Here is a 20,945-nt window from a genome sequence, read left to right as displayed (position 1 = left end):
GGCCTTGAGAGAGCCAGCCATGACAAAAATACTCCATTTGGTGTGCAAGATATATGAGACAGGCGATATACTCTCAGGCCTGGAGAATAATGTAATAATTCCAATTCCAAAGAAAGCAGATGCTGACAGGTGTGAATGTTTCCGAATTCTGAAACACATGAGGCAGCACTAACCCTACAACATATCTTAGAAGATAGGTTACTGAAGAGCAAACCTACATGTACAGCATCTTTAGACTTAGAGAAGTTTTTGATAATGTTGACTGGAATACAATTTTTGAAGTTCTGGAGGTAACAGGGGTAAAATAAAGGGAGTGAAAGGCTATTTACAACTTTGCACATAATCCAGACGGTAGTTATAAAATTTGATGGGTATGAAAGGGAAGCAGTGGTTAAGGTGGCAATAAGACAGGATTGTAGCAGATCCCTGATATCATTTAATCTGTACAGCAAAACTAAAGAAAAATTTGGAGTAGGAACTAAAGTTCAGGGATAGGAAATAACGTTGAGGTTTGCTGATGACATTGTAATTCTGTCAGAGACAGCAAAGGACTTGAAAGAGCAGTTGAATAGAGTTAACAGTATCTTAAAAGGAGGATATAAGGTGATCATCACTTCTTGTGTTTGTGTGTTACCTGTAACCAAGAGGTGGCCAGTGGCTAATGTGGCAACACCATAGTGACAAGTGACAGATGTCAGCTACCAAGTTTTTATTTCCTATCCCTGAACTTTAGTTGTAGGGAGGATAATGGAATGTAGTCAAAGTAAAGCAGGTGGTGCTGAGGGAATTAGATTAGGGAATGAAACACTTAAAGTAGTAAATGAGTTTTGCTATTTGTCCAGCAAAATAACTGACAATGGGGGCAAAGTAGAGAGGATATGAAATACTGATTGGTAATCACAAGAAAAGTATTTCTGAAGAAGAGAACTTTGTTAACATCAAATATAAATTTCTGTAGGTATTTGTCCATAGTGTAACCATGTATGGAAGTAAAATATAAATGGTAAACAGTTTAGACAAGGATAGAATAGAGTCTTTTGAAAAGTAGTACTACTGAAGAACACTGAAGATTAGATGGGCAGATTGCATAACTAATGAGGAGGTACTGAATATAATTGGTGAGACAAGAAATTTGTGGCACAACTTGACGAAAAGAAGGGATAGGTTGACAGGACACATTCCACGATGCCAAGGGATCACCAATTTAGTACTGGATGGAAGTGTGTGGGGTGACGAGAGTGGGTGAGGGGGGAGAATAGGGCAAGTTCTATAGAGTGAGACACAATAGAAGTATGATCCACCAAGTAGATGTAATATCCAAGTTTTGCAAAAGGAATAAAATTAAATTGTATCTGGAAAATTGATTAGAGTTCACACAAAAGCATATGGCAATCACAGACAGGTATTTTGCAGACCCTCTATTAGTGTACTTCTGGGATGCAATCTGCATGCTGTAAAAACAGTGGACAAAGAGCAATGAAATAAAGGCAGCTAAAGCAGTGTAGTTTTTACCTGCAGCACCAAGAATGAGCTGAAAATGCTGCTGTAAGTATTAGCAGGATCCACAGAAGACTGCAGAGAAACAAGGGCACAACATCTTGACTAGCAGAAAACCATTTACCTGAATAAACCTGATGAAACTGGTGTTACACAGTGCCAATATCCACCATAAAGTACAAGTTTTTATGCCTACCGGCTATGTAGATTACAAAAAGATTGAAAGAATGTATGATGGGATAAAAGAAATGGTTCAGATCATTAAGGGAGGTAAAAATTTATTTTTTATGTAGTACTGGAATTTAATAGTAGGAAAAGGAAGAGAAGATAATATAGTATGAGAACATGGGTGGGGGAGAGGAGGGGGTGGGGACACAAAAAAGGGGAAAGCCACTGGCAGAATTCTGCATAGAGCACTGTCTAATCATTGCTAACATTTGGTTTAGGAACACTGAAAGAATTTTGTATACCTAAAGAGATCTGGAGATGCTGAAAGCTTTCAGAGAGATAATGGTAAGACAAAGATTTTGTTTGAAACCACAGTTTATGCTACAAGACATGCCCAGAGGTTGACGTCAACTCTGACCATAATTTATTGGTTAAGACTTGGAGTTTAAAACCAAAAAGAATGTAGAAAGGGAGGAAATTAAAGTGATGAGATGTATATATAAATTGAAAGAATCAATAGTTGTTGAGAGGAGCAGCATTAAGCAATGACTGACTGAAACAGGTGAAAGAAATACAATACAAACTGATTGGGTAGCTTTGAGAGATGGAATATGAAGGCAGCAGAGGATCAAATGCTTGAAAGAACAGAACCAGTACAAATACTGGGATAATATATGAGATATTGAATTTAACTGTCAAAAGGAGAAAATAAAAAATGCAATAAATAAAGCAGGAAAAATGCAATACAAACAGTGGAAAGTCCAGGATGAAGTAACAACGATATGGAAATGATAGATTGCTACACACCATGTAAAGGATATGTTGAGTTACAGATAGCCACAATGAAAAAGACTGCTAAAACATTTAAGTTTTCGGACAAAGTCCTTCTTGTGAAGTATAAAACATGAATACAAATAAAACAATGGCAACTGCAGGTGGGAATATCAACAATGTAGGAAAAGACAATTTCTACTTACATTGTAGACAGGCACAATTAAAAGACACTGACATAAAGCTTTTGGCCACAGCCTTCGTCAGTAAAAGAGAGACACACACAGCAGTCACACACACAAGCAAGCACACCTCATGCATACACGGCTGCCAACTCAGCATCTCGAGCTGGACTGCAACCATAAGTGGGATGAAAACAGCAATCTGGAGCGGGTGGGGAAGGCGAAGGGATAATAGTATATGGGTGGGCAGAAGAACGAACACTGTCTTGCAGATTGTGCAGGGGCTAGACTGCCAACAGTCGCAGCATCAGGAGGTTGTGGAGCAGGGAGTTGGGGAGAAAAAGGAGAACAGCATGGAAAGATGGGTGGCCGTATTCCCAGAGGGCTGCAAATAAACAGGGTGAGAGATGAGAATTGGGAGGAGATGACAGGACAGAGAGGGTGAAAACTGTTGGGTGGAGGTTGTGGGGACAGTATGTTACCATAGGTTGAGGCCAGGATAATTACAGGAGAGGAGAATGTGTTGTGAGAATAACTCCCACCTCTGCAATTCAGAAAAGCTAGTGGTGGAGAGAAGGATCCAAGTATCCAGATGGCTCTGGTAGTGAGTGAGCCATTGAAATCAAGTATGTTGTGTTCAGCTGCATGTTGTGCCACAGGGTGGTCTAGTTTGCTCCAGTCCACAGTTTAGATGACATGGCTGCTTTCACAGGTGACATGTCCCTGATGGGATAGGATAAACTTGTGACGGACTGGAGTAGGAAGGGCTGCGTGGGTGGATTGGGCAGGTTTTGCTCCTGGGTCTTCCACAGGGATATGCTCCTTGTGACAAGGGGCTGGGATGGGGAGTGGAATAGGTATGGACTGGGATGTTGTGGAGGTTGAACAGGCGACAGATCAGCACTTCAGGAGGGGTGGGAAGTATCGCAGGTAGGATCTCACTCATTTCAGGGCATGATGACAGGTAATCAAAGCAATGGTGAAATATGTGGTCCAATTGTTCCAGTCTGGGCTGGTCCTGGGTGATGGAGGAGACACTCATTTGTGGCTGGTTGTTGGGGGTGGTGAGAGAATTGGAGATTTGTAGAGAAATGGCATGGGGGATCTGTCTGCGGACTAAGTCTGGGGGATAGTTCCTGTCTATGAGGGTCTTGGTGAGACTCTCAGCATACTCAGCAAGGGAGTCTTTGTCAGTGCAGATATGCTTCCCCGGGGTGCCAGGCTGTATGCGAGGGACTTTTTGGTGTGAAAGGGATGAAAGCTGTCAAAATGTAGGTACTGTTGGTGGTTGGTGCATTTAACGTGGACAGAGGTATTTCCTTATCCAACTCCCCTCACAACTAACACCTATTTTGTGCATTTCTGCATCATTAATGTTTCATTTACACCATTCCTGCCACAGTTGACCCTAGGTCCATCTTTCTGCACAGTTCCAAAAAGTATCCCTTCCCTGGCTGCCTAAACCATGGCTTCCCCCCAAACGGCCCAACTAAGGATTTCTTTCTCTGGATCCCAGCCCTCCTTTCACAATGATTTACACCTTTTCAGATTTCCCAAATCCCTGGCCCTCACAAACCTGCTATTGAAAAAACACATCTCCATGACACAGCATGGTAGAACCACCTCTGCTCCCTCCACAAGATACTACTCCTGCTCTGCAATCCATACTCCATATATCACATACCTGAAATTGAATCACTTACCCTTCAGAACCTAGAGGAGCATCCCAGACACCACCTACACAAGTTATCCAATGTGCTGACATCCTACCGTCACCTCAGAGCACCATTATCCAACCCCCACCATACCAACTGTATTCAAAGTGTTCCTCCTCATTTACCGCTCACAACAACTAAACCTTGCCTAGCTGACCTTTTCAACTTGCTACATCCCCCAAAACTCTCCACTAAATCCAGAGACAAAACATTCCTGTAACACTGTTGTTAATCTTTCCACCAAAACCTTCAGTCCTATCCAAAGGCATCACCTTTAGCCCTACACCCAGATTTAACCATGTTTATTTATTTATTTATTTATTCATCCGTAGACAACTTGTGTTGTATGGATGTCGTCAACTGTATACATGGAATGAGTATATACATAATAGTACTTCTGGTAGTACATATTTCTATGGTGCAACTTAATCGTTTGTACACAAAACAAATACAGAACAATCTTAGTTACAAATAAATATCAATTTACAAATGTATTCTTGCATGGATTACACAAAACAAATACATACCAATCTTAATTAAAGATAAATATAAATTTACAAAGGTACTCTTGCATGAATTGAGGCGAACACATGTCATTTACAGTATTCTTAGACAGTATAGTAACATTTATCTGCTAAATAATTTTTTGCAGCTTTCCTAAAGGCATGTATTCCAGTTTCAGCTTTGATCCTCTCTGGAAGTCTATTATACATTTTTAATCCATTAAATAATAAACTATTTTGTGTTTTTGTTTTGTTTTTTCGTATGAGATGCAAATGGTGGCAGGATCTAGTCCAGTGTTGGTGTATAGATCTGTTTTGTGTGTACTGGTCAATGGAAGCACTTTTTTGCCACCAATCCCTCCAACCAAATCCACCCTAATTCCAATATTGAATAGCCCCTCACAGTTCAAACCACCATCCAACTACAATCCCCCCTCTGACCTAACTATCTGCTAGTTACCTTCTAGGAATTCCTTACCTCCAACTTAGCTTCACCATCCTTCCCCAGTTTCCTCCCTCAGAACACCAACCTTTCAGTAGAAGAAATAACAGCCATACACAACCTCTAAACAAATCCTGACCTAATCATCCTACCTGCAGACAAAGGTTCCACCATTGTTGTTATGAATCACAGTGATTACCTGGCAGAAGGCATCTGCCAGTTATCTGACTGCTCCACCTACAAACTCTGCCAGAGTGATCCCACCCCACAATTCCAAAACAAACTCCAATCCCTGCTTAAAGCCTTAGATCTTTCCCAGAACATCTCCACCAAATCCATTTCACTCCTCACCCCTATGACACCCCACACACCCACCTTCTACATGCTCCCCAAAATCCACAAACCCAACAATCCTGGACACCCAATTGTGGCTGGTTATTGTGCACCCACTAAAAGAATTTTGGCCCTCATTAACCAACACCACTAATCAACTGCCCATAATATTGCCTCCCACATCAAAGACATCAACCACTTCCTTCACCGGCTCTCCACCATCCCTATACCTTTACCCCCTGGACCCCTGCTCATCACTGCTGACGCCACCCCCTATACACCAACATCCCTCATGCCCATCGTTTTCTGCTTCATGTGGTCCTCTCAACCCAGTGTGCCACCTTTTAGATGCTGATCTCCTACTCTCTGATGGCTTCATCCACATCTCTGTCCACATTAAATGCACCAACCACTAGCAGTGCCTACATTTTGATAGCTTTCATCCATTTCACACCAAAAAATCCATCCCATACAGCCTGGCTACTTACGGATGTTGCATCTGCAGTGATAAAACCTCCCTTGCTCAGTAAGCTGAAGGTCTCAACAAGGCCTTCACAAACAGGCACTATCCCCCACACCCAGTCTACAAACAGATCTCCCATGCCATTTCCCCTCATACTCCCAATCCTCCCACCACGCCCAAGAACCAGTCACAAAGGAGTGTCTCCTTCATCACCCAGTACCAACCCGAACTGGAACAACTAAATCACATTCTTCACCAGGGCTTTGATTACCTCTCATCAAGCCTTGAAATGAGTGACATCCTACCCAAGATACTTCCCACCCCTCAAAGTGCTGTTCCATCACCCACTCAACCTACACAACACCCTAGTACATCCATAAGCAACTCCCTGTGGGATGCCCAAGTGCAAAACCTGCCCAATTCATCCACTTAGCACTTCCTACTCCTGTCATAGGTTTATCCTACCCCTCAGGGGCCGGACCACCTGTGAAAGCAGTCTTGCCATTCACCAGCTCTGTTGCAATCATTGCACAGGTTTTTATATTGGTATGGCTACCAACCAGCGGTCCACCAGGATGAACGGACATCGCCAAACTGTGGCTAAGACCACCCTTTGGCACAAATTGCAACTGAACATTACACACGCCTGATTTCAATGGTGCTTCACTACCCAAGCTATCTGGATCCTTCCCTCCACCACCAACTTTTCTGAACTGCACAGGTGGGAGTTATTCTTACAACACATTCGCCACTGCCATAATTATCCCAGACTCAAATTATGTAACATACTGCCTCCCTCTGTCCTATCATCTCCTCCCCATCCTCATCTCCTACCTCGTTTATTTGCAGTCCTCTGCCACAATGCATCTACCTGTCTTTCCCCACAATCTCCATTTTTGCTACTTTTTTCACCACCTCCACACCCCACAACCTCCTAATGCTGTGCTTGTTGGCAATCTAGTCCCTGCACACTCTACCAGACTGTGTCTCTCTCTGCCCACCCGTACATTACTATCCCTTACCCTTCCCTGCCCCCTACAGACTGCTGTCTGCATCCCATGTTAGTTGCATTCCAGTCTGAAATGCTAGAGTTGGCAGTCACGTGCGCGTCTGTGTGCGTGAGGTGTGTTTACTTGTGTGTGTGAATGGTATGTGTCTCTCTTACTGATGAAGGCCGTGGCCAAAAGATTTATATAAGTGTCTTTTAATTGTGCCTGTCGGCAACTTGACGTGTCTTCTTTATGGTAAGTAGCTATCTGTCTTTTCTTATATTGTTGGTTAAACATAAGCACATTCACACAAGGAACATCTGTGTTTTCGACTTTGGGAGGACTTTGTCTGAAATATTAAATGTTTTAGCAGTCTTTTTCATTGTGACTCTTAGGAACCCGATGCCGCCTCTGTGTGTTGAGTATCCTTTCCAAATGGGAATACAGATGTATGAAATATTAAACTGACAAAAGTGCAAAGTGGTAAAGCAGAAATAGTGACCAGAGAAATGCTGAGCTGTATATGCATGTATGATTAGTGGAAATAGAGATGCACATATATGAAAATTAAAGAAATCTTTGTAATATCAACAATATCAGATGAAGATAGACTACTATTTACAGTACAGATGATACATTAAGTTGCAGACATGCACAATGAAAATACACTTATACATTATCTTTCAGACAAAGCCTTGGTCAGAAAAAGAAATACACACACATTCAATTACACAAGCAAGCACAGCTCATGCAAACAACTGCTGTCTCTTGCACCTCAGTGCATGAGGTGTGCTTGTTTGTGTGAATGAATGTGTGTGTTTCGTGTTCTGATGAAGGCTCTATCTGAAAGCTAATGTGTCTTTTAATGGTGCCTGTCGGCAACTTGACGTGTCTTCTTTACGGTAAGTATCTATCTGTATTTTCCTATATTGCTGATAAAACAAACACGTTCACACAAGGAACATCTGTATTTTCGACTTTGGGAGGACTTTGTCTAAATGATTAATTGTTTTGGCAGTCTTTTTCATTGTGACTCTTGGAAACCTGATGTCTTTTTGTTGTGTCCATCTGCAACTTAGTGTGTCATCTTTACAGTTAAGTAGAAATCTATCTTTTCCTTATTTTGCTGATATTTCAACCTGGAGTTTCCATTGTTAGAAATCTTTATAAGAAAGAGAAGTAGCTGTATGCATATCAAGGGATCACACTGCAAACCAACACTAGGCAAAGAAGGGCAAGGAAGAAGTCCAAGTAAAAATCTGAAAAGGGAATTATAATTCTAGGAGAATAAATAAAAACTTTGAGATTTGCTACTGACACTATAATTCTGTGATGACAGAAAAATCCTAAGAAGTTCAGGTGAACAGTATCTTGAAAAGAGGGTGTAAGATGAATATCAACAAAGAATGAGATTTTCACTCTGCAGCGGAGTGTGCACTGATATGAAACTTCCTGGCAGATTAAAACTGTGTGCACGACCGAGACTCGAACTCGGGACCTTTGCCTTTCGCGGGCAAGTGCACTTGCCCGCGAAAGGCAAAGGTCCCGAGTTCGAGTCTCGGTCGGGCACACAGTTTTATGGTGGTGGTGGTTGTTGGGATGTTTAAGGGGGACTAAACAGCGAAGGTCATCAGTCCCCCATTCCAAAATCAGGCGAGCCCAAAATCTATGGAGCAGATAAAAACCAAAGGGGGAGGAGACGTCCCCCCAGGCGCTAAAAGAACACAAATGCAGTAAGAAACACTACAGACAAGAACAGGACAGAGGAGCACCAGACAGAAAGAAACAGAAGAAAGGAGGATTGCTGGAGACTGGTTGACTGACCATGAGAAAAAAAAAAGGGAAAGAGTCAACCATCTGACGGCACACCAGAACAGCAACAGACACTAGGACAAAAGACACAGAAAGGGAAAGGCGCAGGACTTCCCTAAATCGAACCATAAAAAGGACTACTACGGATAAAATGTAAAACAGTGTCAGCCATGGAGGCATCGTCAGATAAAACCAAAGCCAAAGTGCCCGGGAGATTAAAAGATTGCCGGAGTGTGCGCAGTCGAGGACACTCCAGCAAAATGTGGACGACCGTCAGCCGGGACCCACACCGACACAAGGGGGGATCCTCCTGACACAACAGATGGCCGTGCGTCAGGTATGTATGGCCGATGCACAGCCGACACAGGACTACCGAGTCCCTGCGAGAAGCCCGCAGGGAGGAACGCCAAACATCGGTCGTCTCCTTGACAGCCCGCAGTTTATTCGGGGCTGTCATGCCACGCCACTCAGCAGCCCACATCCCAATCAGCTTACGGCGCAACACCAGCTGCTGGTCGCGAGCCGTAAGGCCGATCTCCAAAGCCGGGGCGTCGATCGCCCCTTTGGCCAGCCTGTCTACACGTTCGTTCCCTGGGATGCCAACATGACCGGGCATCCAAACCAGGACCACCGAACGACCAGAACGGGCAATGGCGGAAACAGACTCCTGAATGGAGGACACCAGAGGAGAGGAGGGATAGCAGCGGTCGATGGCCTGAAGGCTGCTCAGGGAGTCACTGCAGATGAGGACGGACCTACCTGAGCAGAAACGTATATGCTCAAGAGCGCGCAATATGGCCACCAGCTCTGCAGTAAAAATACTGCTGCCAGCCGGCAAGGAGCGCTGCTCAACATGGGCACCATGAGCAAAAGAGTAGGCAGTGCGACCATCAACCAGGGAACCATCAGTGTAGACAGTCTCACAGTCCGAAAATGAGGCGAGGAGAGCAAGAAAACGGCGACGGAGGGCCACAGGCGGAACTGAGTCCTTGGGTCCCTGTGCCAAGTCCAGACGGACGGACGGCCGGGACAAACACCAGGGAGGCGTAGGTGCACGGACCCGGAAGGGAGGCGGAAGAGGGAATGAACCCAATTCCGACAGCAGGGACTGAACGCGGACAGCGACGGAAAGCCCAGACCTAGGTCGCCATTCGGGCAGATGGAGGACCATGGCAGGGAAAAGCAGGTGACGATTGGGATGGCCTGGCGAGCAATGCACGTGGACAGCATAGTCGGCGAGCAGTCGATGGCGGCGAATCCGCAGCGGGGGAACCCCGGCCTCCACCAGTAGACTATCCACGGGGCTCGTACGAAAAGCGCCAGTTGCAAGCCGGACCCCACAGTGGTGTATGGGGTCTAACAACTTCAACACTGAGGGTGATGCAGACCCATAGGCCAGGCTCCCATAATCAAGCCGAGACTGCACAAGGGCTCTGTACAATCGCAGCAGCGTGCAGCGATCCGCACCCCAAGACGTGTGGGTAAGGCAGCGGAGGGCGTTGAGGTGCCGCCAGCATTTTTGCTTCAGCTGAGTAATATGAGGAACCCATGTGAGCCGGGCATCAAACACGAGTCCCAAGAAGCGGCAAGTGTCCACCACATCAAGCAGGTGGCCGTCGAGGTAAAGTTCAGGATGAGGGTGGACCGTCCGACGCCTGCAGAAGTGCATAACTCAAGTCTTGGCTGCAGAGAACTGAAAACCGTGAGTCAGAGCCCATGATGCTGCCTTCTGAACGGCTACCTGCAGCCTGCGTTCGGCGACTCCCGTAGTCGTGGAGCTAAATGAGATGCAGAAGTCGTCGGCATACTAAGAAGGAGACACCGACGACTCCACTGCTGCAGCCAGACCATTAATGGCCACTAGAAATAAGGACACACTCAACACCGAGCCCTGCGGGACCCCATTTTCCTGTGTATAAGAAGAACTAGAGGCAGCACCGACTTGCACCCGGAAAGAGCGGTGCAATAGAAAGGTTTGAAGAAAAGCCGGGAGCCGACCACGAAGACCCCACCCATACAACGTGGCGAGGATGTGATGCCTCCATGTGGTGTCATACGCCTTCCGCAGATCGAAAAATACAGCAACGAGATGCTGACGTCGGGCAAAAGCCGTACGGACAGCAGATTCCAGCCGCACCAAATTGTCCACTGCAGACCGGCCCCAACGGAAGCCACCCTGGGATGGAGCGAGGAGACCGCGCGACTCAAGGACCCAACACAAACGCCGCCCCACCATACGTTCGAGCAATTTGCACAAAAACGTTGGTGAGGGTAATGGGACGATAGCTGTCCACCGCCAGTGGGTCCGCACCAGGCTTCAGGATGGGGACAATAACACCCTCTCGCCATTGTGACGGGAACACGCCTTCGCTCCAAATGCGATTAAATATCGCGAGAAGGTGTCTCTGGCAGTCCCTGGAGAGATGCTTCAGCATCTGCGCGTGGATGCAGTCTGGGCCTGGTGCTGTATCAGGGCAATCGGTGAGGGCAGCGAGGAATTCCCTCTCGCTGAAAGGAGCATTGTATGTTTCAGGGCGACGCGTGTGGAATGAAAACGGCGTCCGCTCGGCTCGCTCCTTTAGAGAGCGAAAGGCGGGGGGATTGGATGCAGTCGCAGAGCTCTGAGCAAAGTGCGCGGCTAGCCGTTCAGCAATGGCGGCAGCGTCCGTGCAGACAGCGCCGTCCAAGGAGAGCCCAGGGACACCCATATGGGTCTGGGAGCCATAAATCCGCCGGATCCGGGACCACACGTGCGAGGATGAGACACGGGAGCCCAGGGAGGAGACGTACCTCTCCCAGCACTCCTGCTTACGCCGTGCAATAAGACGACGGGCGAAGGCACGGAGCCTCTTAAAGGCGATGAGGGTCTCCAGAGACGGGTGCCGCCTATGACGCTGGAGAGCCCGCCTACGGTCGCGAATAGCCTCAGCAATCTCCGGCGACCACCAGGGGACAGCCTTCCTCCGAGGGAGGCCAGAAGAACGGGGGATGGAAGCCTCGGCCGCTGAAATGATGGACGTGGTTAAAACACGGACCACCTCGTCAATGTCACCCTGTGGGGGAGACTCAATGGTTGCAGCGGAAGTAAAAGCCGGCCAGTCAGCCCTGTGGAGAGCCCAGCGGGGCAGGCGCCCAGAAGAATGACACTGGGGCAGTGACAAATAGATGGGAAAATGGTCACTACCACACAGGTCAGGATGCACTCTCCAGTGGAAGGATGGGACAAGTCCAGGGCTGCAAATAGAGAGATCTATGGCCGAGAACGAGCCATGGGCCACACTGAAATGCGTGGGAGCACCGGTGTTCAAGAGGCTAAGGTCGAGCTGAGCCAACAAATGCTCCACGGCCCGACCGTGGTCATCTGAGACAGTCCCACCCCATAGAGGGTTGTGGGCATTGAAATCGCCCAGAAGCAGCAATGGTGGCGGGAGTTGAGCCAGCAGCGCAGCCAAGACATGTCGGGGGAGCTCCCCATCCGGAGGAATGTAAACAGAGCAAACAGTAATAGCCGGTGAGAGCTCAACCCTGGCAGCAACTGCCTCTAAAGGCGTCTGAAGGGGTACGGGCGAACTACAGACAGAGTGGTGAACAAAGAGGCAAACCCCACCTGACGCTCGATGACAGGCAGCACGGTTCTTATAGTATCCCCGATAACCGTGAAGGGCGGGGGTCCGTAGTGCAGGAAACCAAGTTTCCTGCAGAGCAATGCAGAGAACAGGGGAATCACTCAGAAGCATCCGGAGCTCAGGCAGGTGGCGGAAATAACCGCCGCAGTTCCATTGAAGAATGGAAGCAGGAAGGGACTGGGAGGGCGTGAATGCGACTAAGAGGCAGACAGCGCTTCAGAGCCAACTGCCGCCACTGGGGGAGAGTCAGCTGAGTCCATAGGAGAGGCCCCCAAGGGTTCCGTGAGGGCGAGATCCGCGGCAGAGGCGAGGATCTCCACCTCATCCCCGGAGCCAGGACTATGTACAGCAGGCGGTGCTGAAACCGCCGGAACGTCCTTCTTCTTGGACACATTCTGTTCCTTCTTCTCGCGTCTGCCCTTAGGGTGAGAGGGCTGGGAGAGCTTCTCTGAAGGAGCGTCGGAGGCTGACGACGACGCAGAAGCCCTACGATCAGCAGGTGGCGGAACCTTCAGCCACTGGCTGACATCTGGCTGGGAAGGAGAAGAAACGGAGGAAGGGAGAGCCCTGAGGGACCCCATCCGCGAGAGAGGAACCGGCGGAGGCAACGCCGCCGGAGAAGGAGGGGGAGGAATCGAGCCTCCCAGTTGTGGAGCAGATGTCACTCCCGAAGTAAGCTTGGGGGGAGCGACAGAAGAGGGTTTGCCCCCAACTGCTAAGGGGGCAATAGAGGAAGGCTTGCCCCCAGGCACGAGGGGGGCAGACAGAGATACATGGCCCCGAGGGCCCACTGAAGGCGGCACAGATGAGGCGACAACCGTCGCTCGCGTGGGCGACGATAACGTGGCTGCAGCATAAGATGTTCGAAGGGAAGCAGGATACAACCTTTCATATTTCTGTTTAGCCTCTCGATAAGTAAGCCGGTCCAGGGTCTTAAATTCCATTATCTTCCGGTCCTTATGAAGAACGGGGCAATCCGGTGAGCATGGAGAGTGGTGCTCCCCACAGTTGACACATACAGGCGGGGGCACACATGGAGAATCGGGATGAGAGGGGCGTCCGCAATCTCGATATGTAGCGCTGGATGGGCAACGGGAGGACATATGCCCAAACTTCCAGCACTGGAAGCACCGCATCGGGGGAGGGACGTATGGCTTCACGTCGCAACGGTAAACCATTACCTTGACCTTCTCGGGCAAGACATCACCCTCGAAGGCCAAGATAAAGGCACCGGTGGCCACCCTGTTTGTCTTGGGTCCTCGATGGACACGACGGACAAAATGCACACCACGTCGTTCCAAGTCGGCTCTCAGCTCGTCATCGGATTGTAACAAGAGGTCACGATGGTAAATAATCCCCTGGACCATATTTAAGCTACTGTGGGGAGTGACGGTAACAGGGACGTCACCCAGCTTATCACACAAGAGCAACGCTCGTGACTGGGCTGGGGAGGACGTCTTGAGGAGGATGGACCCATTCCTCATTTTTGACAACCCTGCCACTTCCCCAAACTTATCCTCCAGGTGTTCCACAAAAAACATAGGCTTCGTCGGAAGAAAGGAGTCACCATCAGTCCTGCTGCAGACAAGGTATTGCGGTACATAAGGCTCCCGCTTGGCACTAGATCGGCGTCCCTCCCATGGCGCAGCCAACGAGGGGAATGTCTGAGGGTCATATTGCGCAGCTTCGAAGTCGACTCTACCTCGCTTAGAGACGCTGGTGGCCGTGCGACCACCAGCTTGGTGTGATTTATTGCGCTTCATTGCGCCACATCCGCCCAGATGCCACCTACTCCGAACGAGGGCTCTCCCCAAGGGCGCCACCCAGCCAAAGCAACGGGTACCTGGCCGATATCCCGTTGCCCGGAGTCCCCGTGCCCCAGACAAGATGGGCACATACTCCTTGGCATGCATGGGGAGGAAACAGCTCTGGCATCTGTAGTGCGATCCCTGCGTGGTCAGGGGGCTACCACCAAGAGGGTACATGACGACCCCACCACAACGGACTGGCTACCGTGCTGGATTTTAGGTGTTTAAAGGGTCCACAGTTGTCGTAGGCGCTAAGAAGAAGAGTGCGCACAAGGCGAGAAGGAGACAACCCAGAAGATGTTGGGCGTAGTCCCCCCCACACGACAATAGGTAACATGCAAGATGGTGGAGCATGATGGACCAATACAAAAACACCACGTAAGGTGTCCTTCCCCAAATGGCACGCACTGACGACGGAAATTTGGAAGAAAAAAGGAGGTCAAACCCAAGAGGGGACCATCACAGAAGGCCGAAACGTTTGAGACTCCTTTTAGTCGCCTCTTACGACAGGCAGGAATACCGCGGGCCTATTCTTACCCCCGAACCCGCAGGGGGAACACAGCTTTAATCTGCCAGGAAGTTTAATATCAACAAAGGTACAACAATAAATTAGGTGGTGCTGAAGGAATGATATAGGAAATAAATGGCTAAAAGTAGACATGTTACACTATATGTGCAGCTATATAACTGACAATGTGCAAAGCAGATGATATAAAATGCAGACTGCAAATATCAAATGAAGTTACCTGAAAAAGAGAAATTTATTAACACTGAGAATAAATTCTAGTGTTAGGAAGCCTTTCTGAAGGTATGTGTCTGCATTGTAACCTTTTATGGAAATAAAATATGGACATTAACAATTAAGACATGACAAGAATAGAAGCTTTTGAAATGTAGCATTACAGAGAAATGCTTAAGATTAGAGGCCTGGATTGGATAAGTAATGAAAAGATACTGAATCAAACTGGGGAAAAATGGTATTTATGGCACAATTTGACTAAAAGAAGGGATTGAATGTTATGACACATTTATGACACATACTGACGAATAAAGGAATAGTTAATCTGATAATGGACGGAAGTACATTTGAGTGTGTGTGTGGGGGGGGGGGGGGGGGGGGGGGGGGGGTGTAAAAACTGCAGAGGTATAACTATAGGTTTGACTATAGCAAGCAAGTTCAGAAGGAGGTAAAGTTATAGTAGTTAGTAGTTAGGCACAGATGACAATAAGCATAGAGAGATGCAGCAAACCAGTCTTCATACTGAAGACCACAACCACCACCACCACCACCACAACAACAACAACAACAACAAACACAATTGGTCTATAGAAGGTACTGCTGAGGTTCTTGCCACTTAGTTTTATCCAAACACTGTCAACACATAGCTCAACTTGTGGTCGAGCCATTGCTGGCCACATTGCACGAGGTATTTATCACAATGGCCAAAATGATGAGTTTCAGTCCCACCTCCATTCACAGTATAAACAGCACTGCATGCTGCAATACTGCCTTTAATCACAACATTATTTAAATCATACACTATGCACAAATGAATTTTTATTCTGCAGTGGATTGTTCCCCAATATGAAACTTTCTGGCAGAATAAACCTGTATGCTAGACCAGAACTTGAACACAGGACCTTTTCCTTTCATGGAGAAGCACTCGACTAACTGAGCTACCTGAGCACAGCTCATGACCCTTACTCACAGCTTTACTTCTGCCAAAACTCCACAAAAGTTCCCCTGCATAACTTGCCGAACTAGCACTCTTGTATGAAAAGGATATTGCAAAGATATGGCTTAGCCACAGCCTGAGGGACTCTTTCCAGAACAAATTTTCACTCTGGAGAATGTTTTTGACTGATATGAAACTTCCTGACAGATTAAAACTGTGTGGAAGACCAGGACTTAGCCATGGAACCTTTTCCTTTTGTGGGAAAGTGCTCTGTCAACTGAGATACCCAAGCATGACTCAAGATCGATTCACACAAATTTACTTCTGCCAGGACCATATCTCCCAAACTTCACATAAGTTTTCCTGTATGACAATAGGTCTTGAGTCTTGCTTGGATAGCTCAGTTGTTAGGGCATTTGCCCACAAAAGGCAAAGTACCCGGGTTCAAGTCCTGGTACAGCACACAGCTCTAATCTGCCACGAAGATTCATATCAGTGCACACTCCACTGCAGAATGAAGTTTCATTCTGGAAATAATCCCCCATCCTGTGGCTAAGCCATGTCCCCGCTACGTATTTTCTTCCAGGAGTGCTATTCCTGTGAGTTATATGCAGAAGAACTTCTGATAGTCTGCCATCTCACATTAAGTGCACAACTGATAACACTCTGGTCCTTGTGCTACCTTTCATTCTTAATCTGCTGTATGACATTTTATGTAACCTAACTGACCTTAACTGTAGATCTACACACATTTACTAGAACTGTCGCTAGCATGTTATGTGATTTTATGTCACACCTTTATAACTTCTATGAAGTTTGGAAGATGAGACATGACATGCTAGCAGAATTAAAGCTGCTTGGTTCAGTAAGTTCAGCATTTGTCCACGAGAGGTAAAAGTCCCGGGTTTAAATCCCAGTCTGGCACATGGTTTTAATCTGCCAGGAACTTTCACACACTATGTCATTTCATCCTCTGAATCCATCTTCAGATATTACTTTTCTTACAGCAGCAACAAATACTTTTGAACAGTTTTTAAATAAAAGTAGGAACATAAACTAATTCCTGAAAGACAGAAAATGGTACATGCTCACAATGCAATAAAATAAGTGCATGAAGATGGCTCCACAGGATCCAAAATAGCACAATGTGTGATTTAAATAAAGTTATTTAGTGAATGTAGGTGGTATGAATATACTAGCTGGCAAACCTGGCATTGCCTAGGTTTTAATTTTTTTTTTTTTTTTTTTGGGGGGGGGGGGGGGATTTTAAAAAGAACTGTGTTTGTACTGAAGTATCAAAAAAACTTCATGTCCATGTACTAGCGAAAACACCTTTGATATTATGAAAAAGTCATTTAAAAACAAATGTACAATGTACAAAAGTATAAGCACAGTATCCAAATTAAAAAACATGAGCCCAGACAGTTTCTGTATGCTGGGTGCAGCTGCTTCACTTTTCTACAATGCAATTTTGTAAACATCTCTACAGCAATGCCTCTTCATAGCTTCATAGATGGATGTCGTTTTTGCCTACAGCCATTTGCGTTTAGGAGCTGAAAGTTCGCAAAAGTGCTGCCAGGTATCAGGAATTTCCTTAAGTTGACTTGACTGTAGTAGTGCCTTAGTAATAAAGAATAAATGTATTAAAGCTTCCTGCATGATGCAGCATTTTTTTCCCATATCTCAGTGTGTATGATGTGATATCTCTGGAACTACTTTTTGTACAATGATACATTTGTGCAGGTACATTTAGCAGCATATGTGGAGTCTGTCCGCAAAATATGTTGTGAATAGATCATAGCAAAGACGTAATAAATTTAAATTTCATGCACGATGCAGCAGTTTTGCACGCATCTCAGTGTTTATGACATCGTGTCTCCTGATCTAGGTGTCATACAACAGTATAATTTTGTAGCTACACTCAGCGGTATATGTGGATACTGTCTGCAAAATGATCTGTGAATAGTGTTACTAGAAAAGAAGTAATAAATTTAAATGTCATGCACAATGTGCCAATTTTCCACTCATCTCAGTGTTTATGACATCATATTTCCTGAACTGTGTGTCTACCATTGCATACTTTTTACATGCATTTAGCATCATATGTGGATACCGCCTGCGAAATTTACTGAGGATACAGTTAGTGTCACAGAAGAAATATATTTAAATGTCATGCATGATGTGGCAGTTTTTCATGCAGCTCATTGTTTATGATGTCTTATCTCCTGAACTATGATAGGTAGGCAGCTCTTACCCCCAAAGCAATTGTTTGACAGTAAGGACTACGTTTACCAAGTTTGGTTGAAATTGTTCCACACACACACACACACACACACACACACACACACACACACACACACACACACACACACACACACACACACACACATTTTTATAATATATATGGAAATTCTTTAAAAATCTAACAATAATGGAAATTCCTGAATGGAAATATGCATAACTCACTACAGCATACCCATGTGAGGTGCATAGGAGCATGTAACAGAAAGCATTATTCACAATGGCTTTCAAGCTCTAAGTACAAACACAGTCACATATTCCCAAACATAACCTTCCGCAATAATGGTGAGATGTACTTTTAACAGAAAAAGAGCATGAACTCTAAAGCTACAGTGAATACTGCTTTCTGTTATATGGTATGTTTCTGTATACCAAGCGTTGGTCTGTAGTAGATTCCTTTTAAATCCTACTGATCTGAATAAGTTTACTTTAAGCATACTAGTTTTCTCTCTGACAAATTGTAATGTACATCTCCTCAATAATAAATTAAAGACTGGCGATAAAAATTTGTTGATTGCAAGCCTGCACACTGAATGGCTTGTACAAATAGAACAAAAGAAACAAGTGAAAATGTGTGATACATCTACCAGTCTAGTGAATAATCAGAACTAGCCACAATCTGCTTTCAGAAAATCATTATTTCCTTGGCGGTGTCAGTTATTTGGACACCATATAGTTAATTATCAAATGTCTGTACACAAAATCAGTAACCCTGAAACATAACTGAACAGAAATGAAATTATGCCTACACAAGATTCAATGCTACTTTAACTTCTCACCATATGTTAGATTTGCCATCCAGTCCTCCATGTCGGTATCACCACAGAACTGCAGTTTGACAACGGCTAAGCTTTTGGTTAAACCAGGAGTGTGTATCACTATTCGTGGTTGAGCAGGCTCACTGCAGCATGCTATGCATGTTATCTCTGATAAGCTGAACTGTATCTGCAAACAAAGATTTACAAAAGTTCAGTGTCATTCCTCTTACTTACACAACTGAAAAATTATTATTACGAACAATAGAGATTTATTATATAGATTAAAATCTCCCTAATCAACTGTAACAGTATTTACCATTTGCAAGATACAAGATATTCAGAAAAAATAAGTATTCACCTTATCATACTTCTTAAACTTGAATGCAGCTTAATACAGAAACCTCAAGACAGATTAAAACTATTCCCCAGACTAGGCATCAACTTGGAATTTTGTCACTAATCTCTCAATAATTTAGGAGTAAAGGAGACCTGTCACCAACAGTAGAAGTGTTGAGTTGTAGACAGGCACACAAAAAAGAATGAAAACTTTGCTAGCTTTTAGACAGAGCCTTTAATGAGCTAGAGTACATACACATGCTGGCTGAACACACAATGCCAGGATGGGAGCACAGCAGTTTGATAGGGTTGAGGGTTTGTGTTTGGTGGGGTGGGTTATCTTTGCAACACATCCTTTACTCCTGTAATCCTCCTGGTCTCAATCTCTGCCCACTAACTACACCCACATTCTCAACTGAAGTCTCTCGTTCTTCAGTCCTGTTACCTCCTCCCAATAAACACCTCAATGTCATGATCTTTATATGCTGCACACTCACTGGCTCTGATGCCTGTGTGTCACAGTCCTATATTCTGCACCCACTCCACTGCCTCCTCCTCCCCCCCCTCCCCCCCTCTGCTCCTGCACACCTGCTGCCCTCCGAGCCACCAGTTACCCATCCCCTATCCCTTCTCCTGCTTCCTGGCTCTTTCTCCCTATACCCACTCCACCTGACACAGCCCCTAACCACAGTCCATCTGCCAAACTGCAATCCCAGCACCAGTGTTCAGACATCTCAATGTAGCTGCATAGGTGTGTGTGTGTGTGGATGGATGGGTGGGTGGGTGGTTTGGGGCACATGCACCTGTTGTGTGTGCATCATTGGGGGGGGGGGGGGGATGCAGTTTAGCTCGTTAAAGGACTTGTCCAAAAGCTAGCGAAGTTTGCATTCTTTTTTGTGAGGCTGTTGACAACTCAATACTTATTATTACATTTTGCTAGAACTTTCCTTACCATACATATCTCTTAATGATATTTTCCAACTCTGAGAATATTATGGTCTTACAAATTACATCCATAATTCAGAACAACCTTGTCCTCCTCGAACCAGGTGCATTATTATGCACAGGGTGTTTAAAAAAAAGTGTTACATATTACTACAGGAGGTAGTATTGGTGAAAACTAGCTATATGTCGGGAAACCAATACCTGCTGAGATACGGGCCATTTTATTTGTGCTGAGTAATGTAAAGTATCTGGTGTTGCAGGGAGGATTCAGAAGAGACAGCACAATAAATTACCACAATATGCACATGTAAGCAGATGCAGATCCTCAAGCAGTCTGGAGGTGAGTCATGGGGATCACTTTAGTATCAATGTATGTGCTGGAAATGTTGGTGACAAAAGGCTGTGTACTCTACTAAAAAGATTAACAGGTGCAAAGTTTCACTGATAAATGTGTGATGAATTACCACCACTACTGGAGAATATTACCCTTGCAGAAAGCTGACTGTGATTTGTGCACAATGGGGCACCATCCCGTTCTCAACAGTTTGTGTGACAACACTCACCACAACGTTTCATGGGTGAGAAGGTCTTGTAGCATGGTCTTCCTATTCACCAGAACT

The 20,945-nt window shown here is 45.7% G+C and overlaps 1 protein-coding gene across 1 annotated transcript in view; it reads right to left on the bottom strand.

Moving 5' to 3' along the window:
* LOC124770302 (tectonin beta-propeller repeat-containing protein) overlaps positions 1–20,945 on the bottom strand; it is a 209,901-nt gene that overhangs the window by 68,188 nt on the left and 120,768 nt on the right. The window contains exon 12 of the mRNA XM_047249192.1: positions 19,066–19,231. Coding sequence (XP_047105148.1) covers positions 19,066–19,231 — 166 coding nt within the window. The remainder of the gene's footprint in view (positions 1–19,065; positions 19,232–20,945) is intronic.

Source organism: Schistocerca piceifrons, chromosome 1 (genome assembly GCF_021461385.2).
Source record: "Schistocerca piceifrons isolate TAMUIC-IGC-003096 chromosome 1, iqSchPice1.1, whole genome shotgun sequence".
NCBI lineage: Eukaryota > Metazoa > Arthropoda > Insecta > Orthoptera > Acrididae > Schistocerca > Schistocerca piceifrons.
The sequence above is the reverse complement of the archived record's forward strand: the minus strand, read 5'-3'. Positions and strand labels throughout refer to the sequence as shown.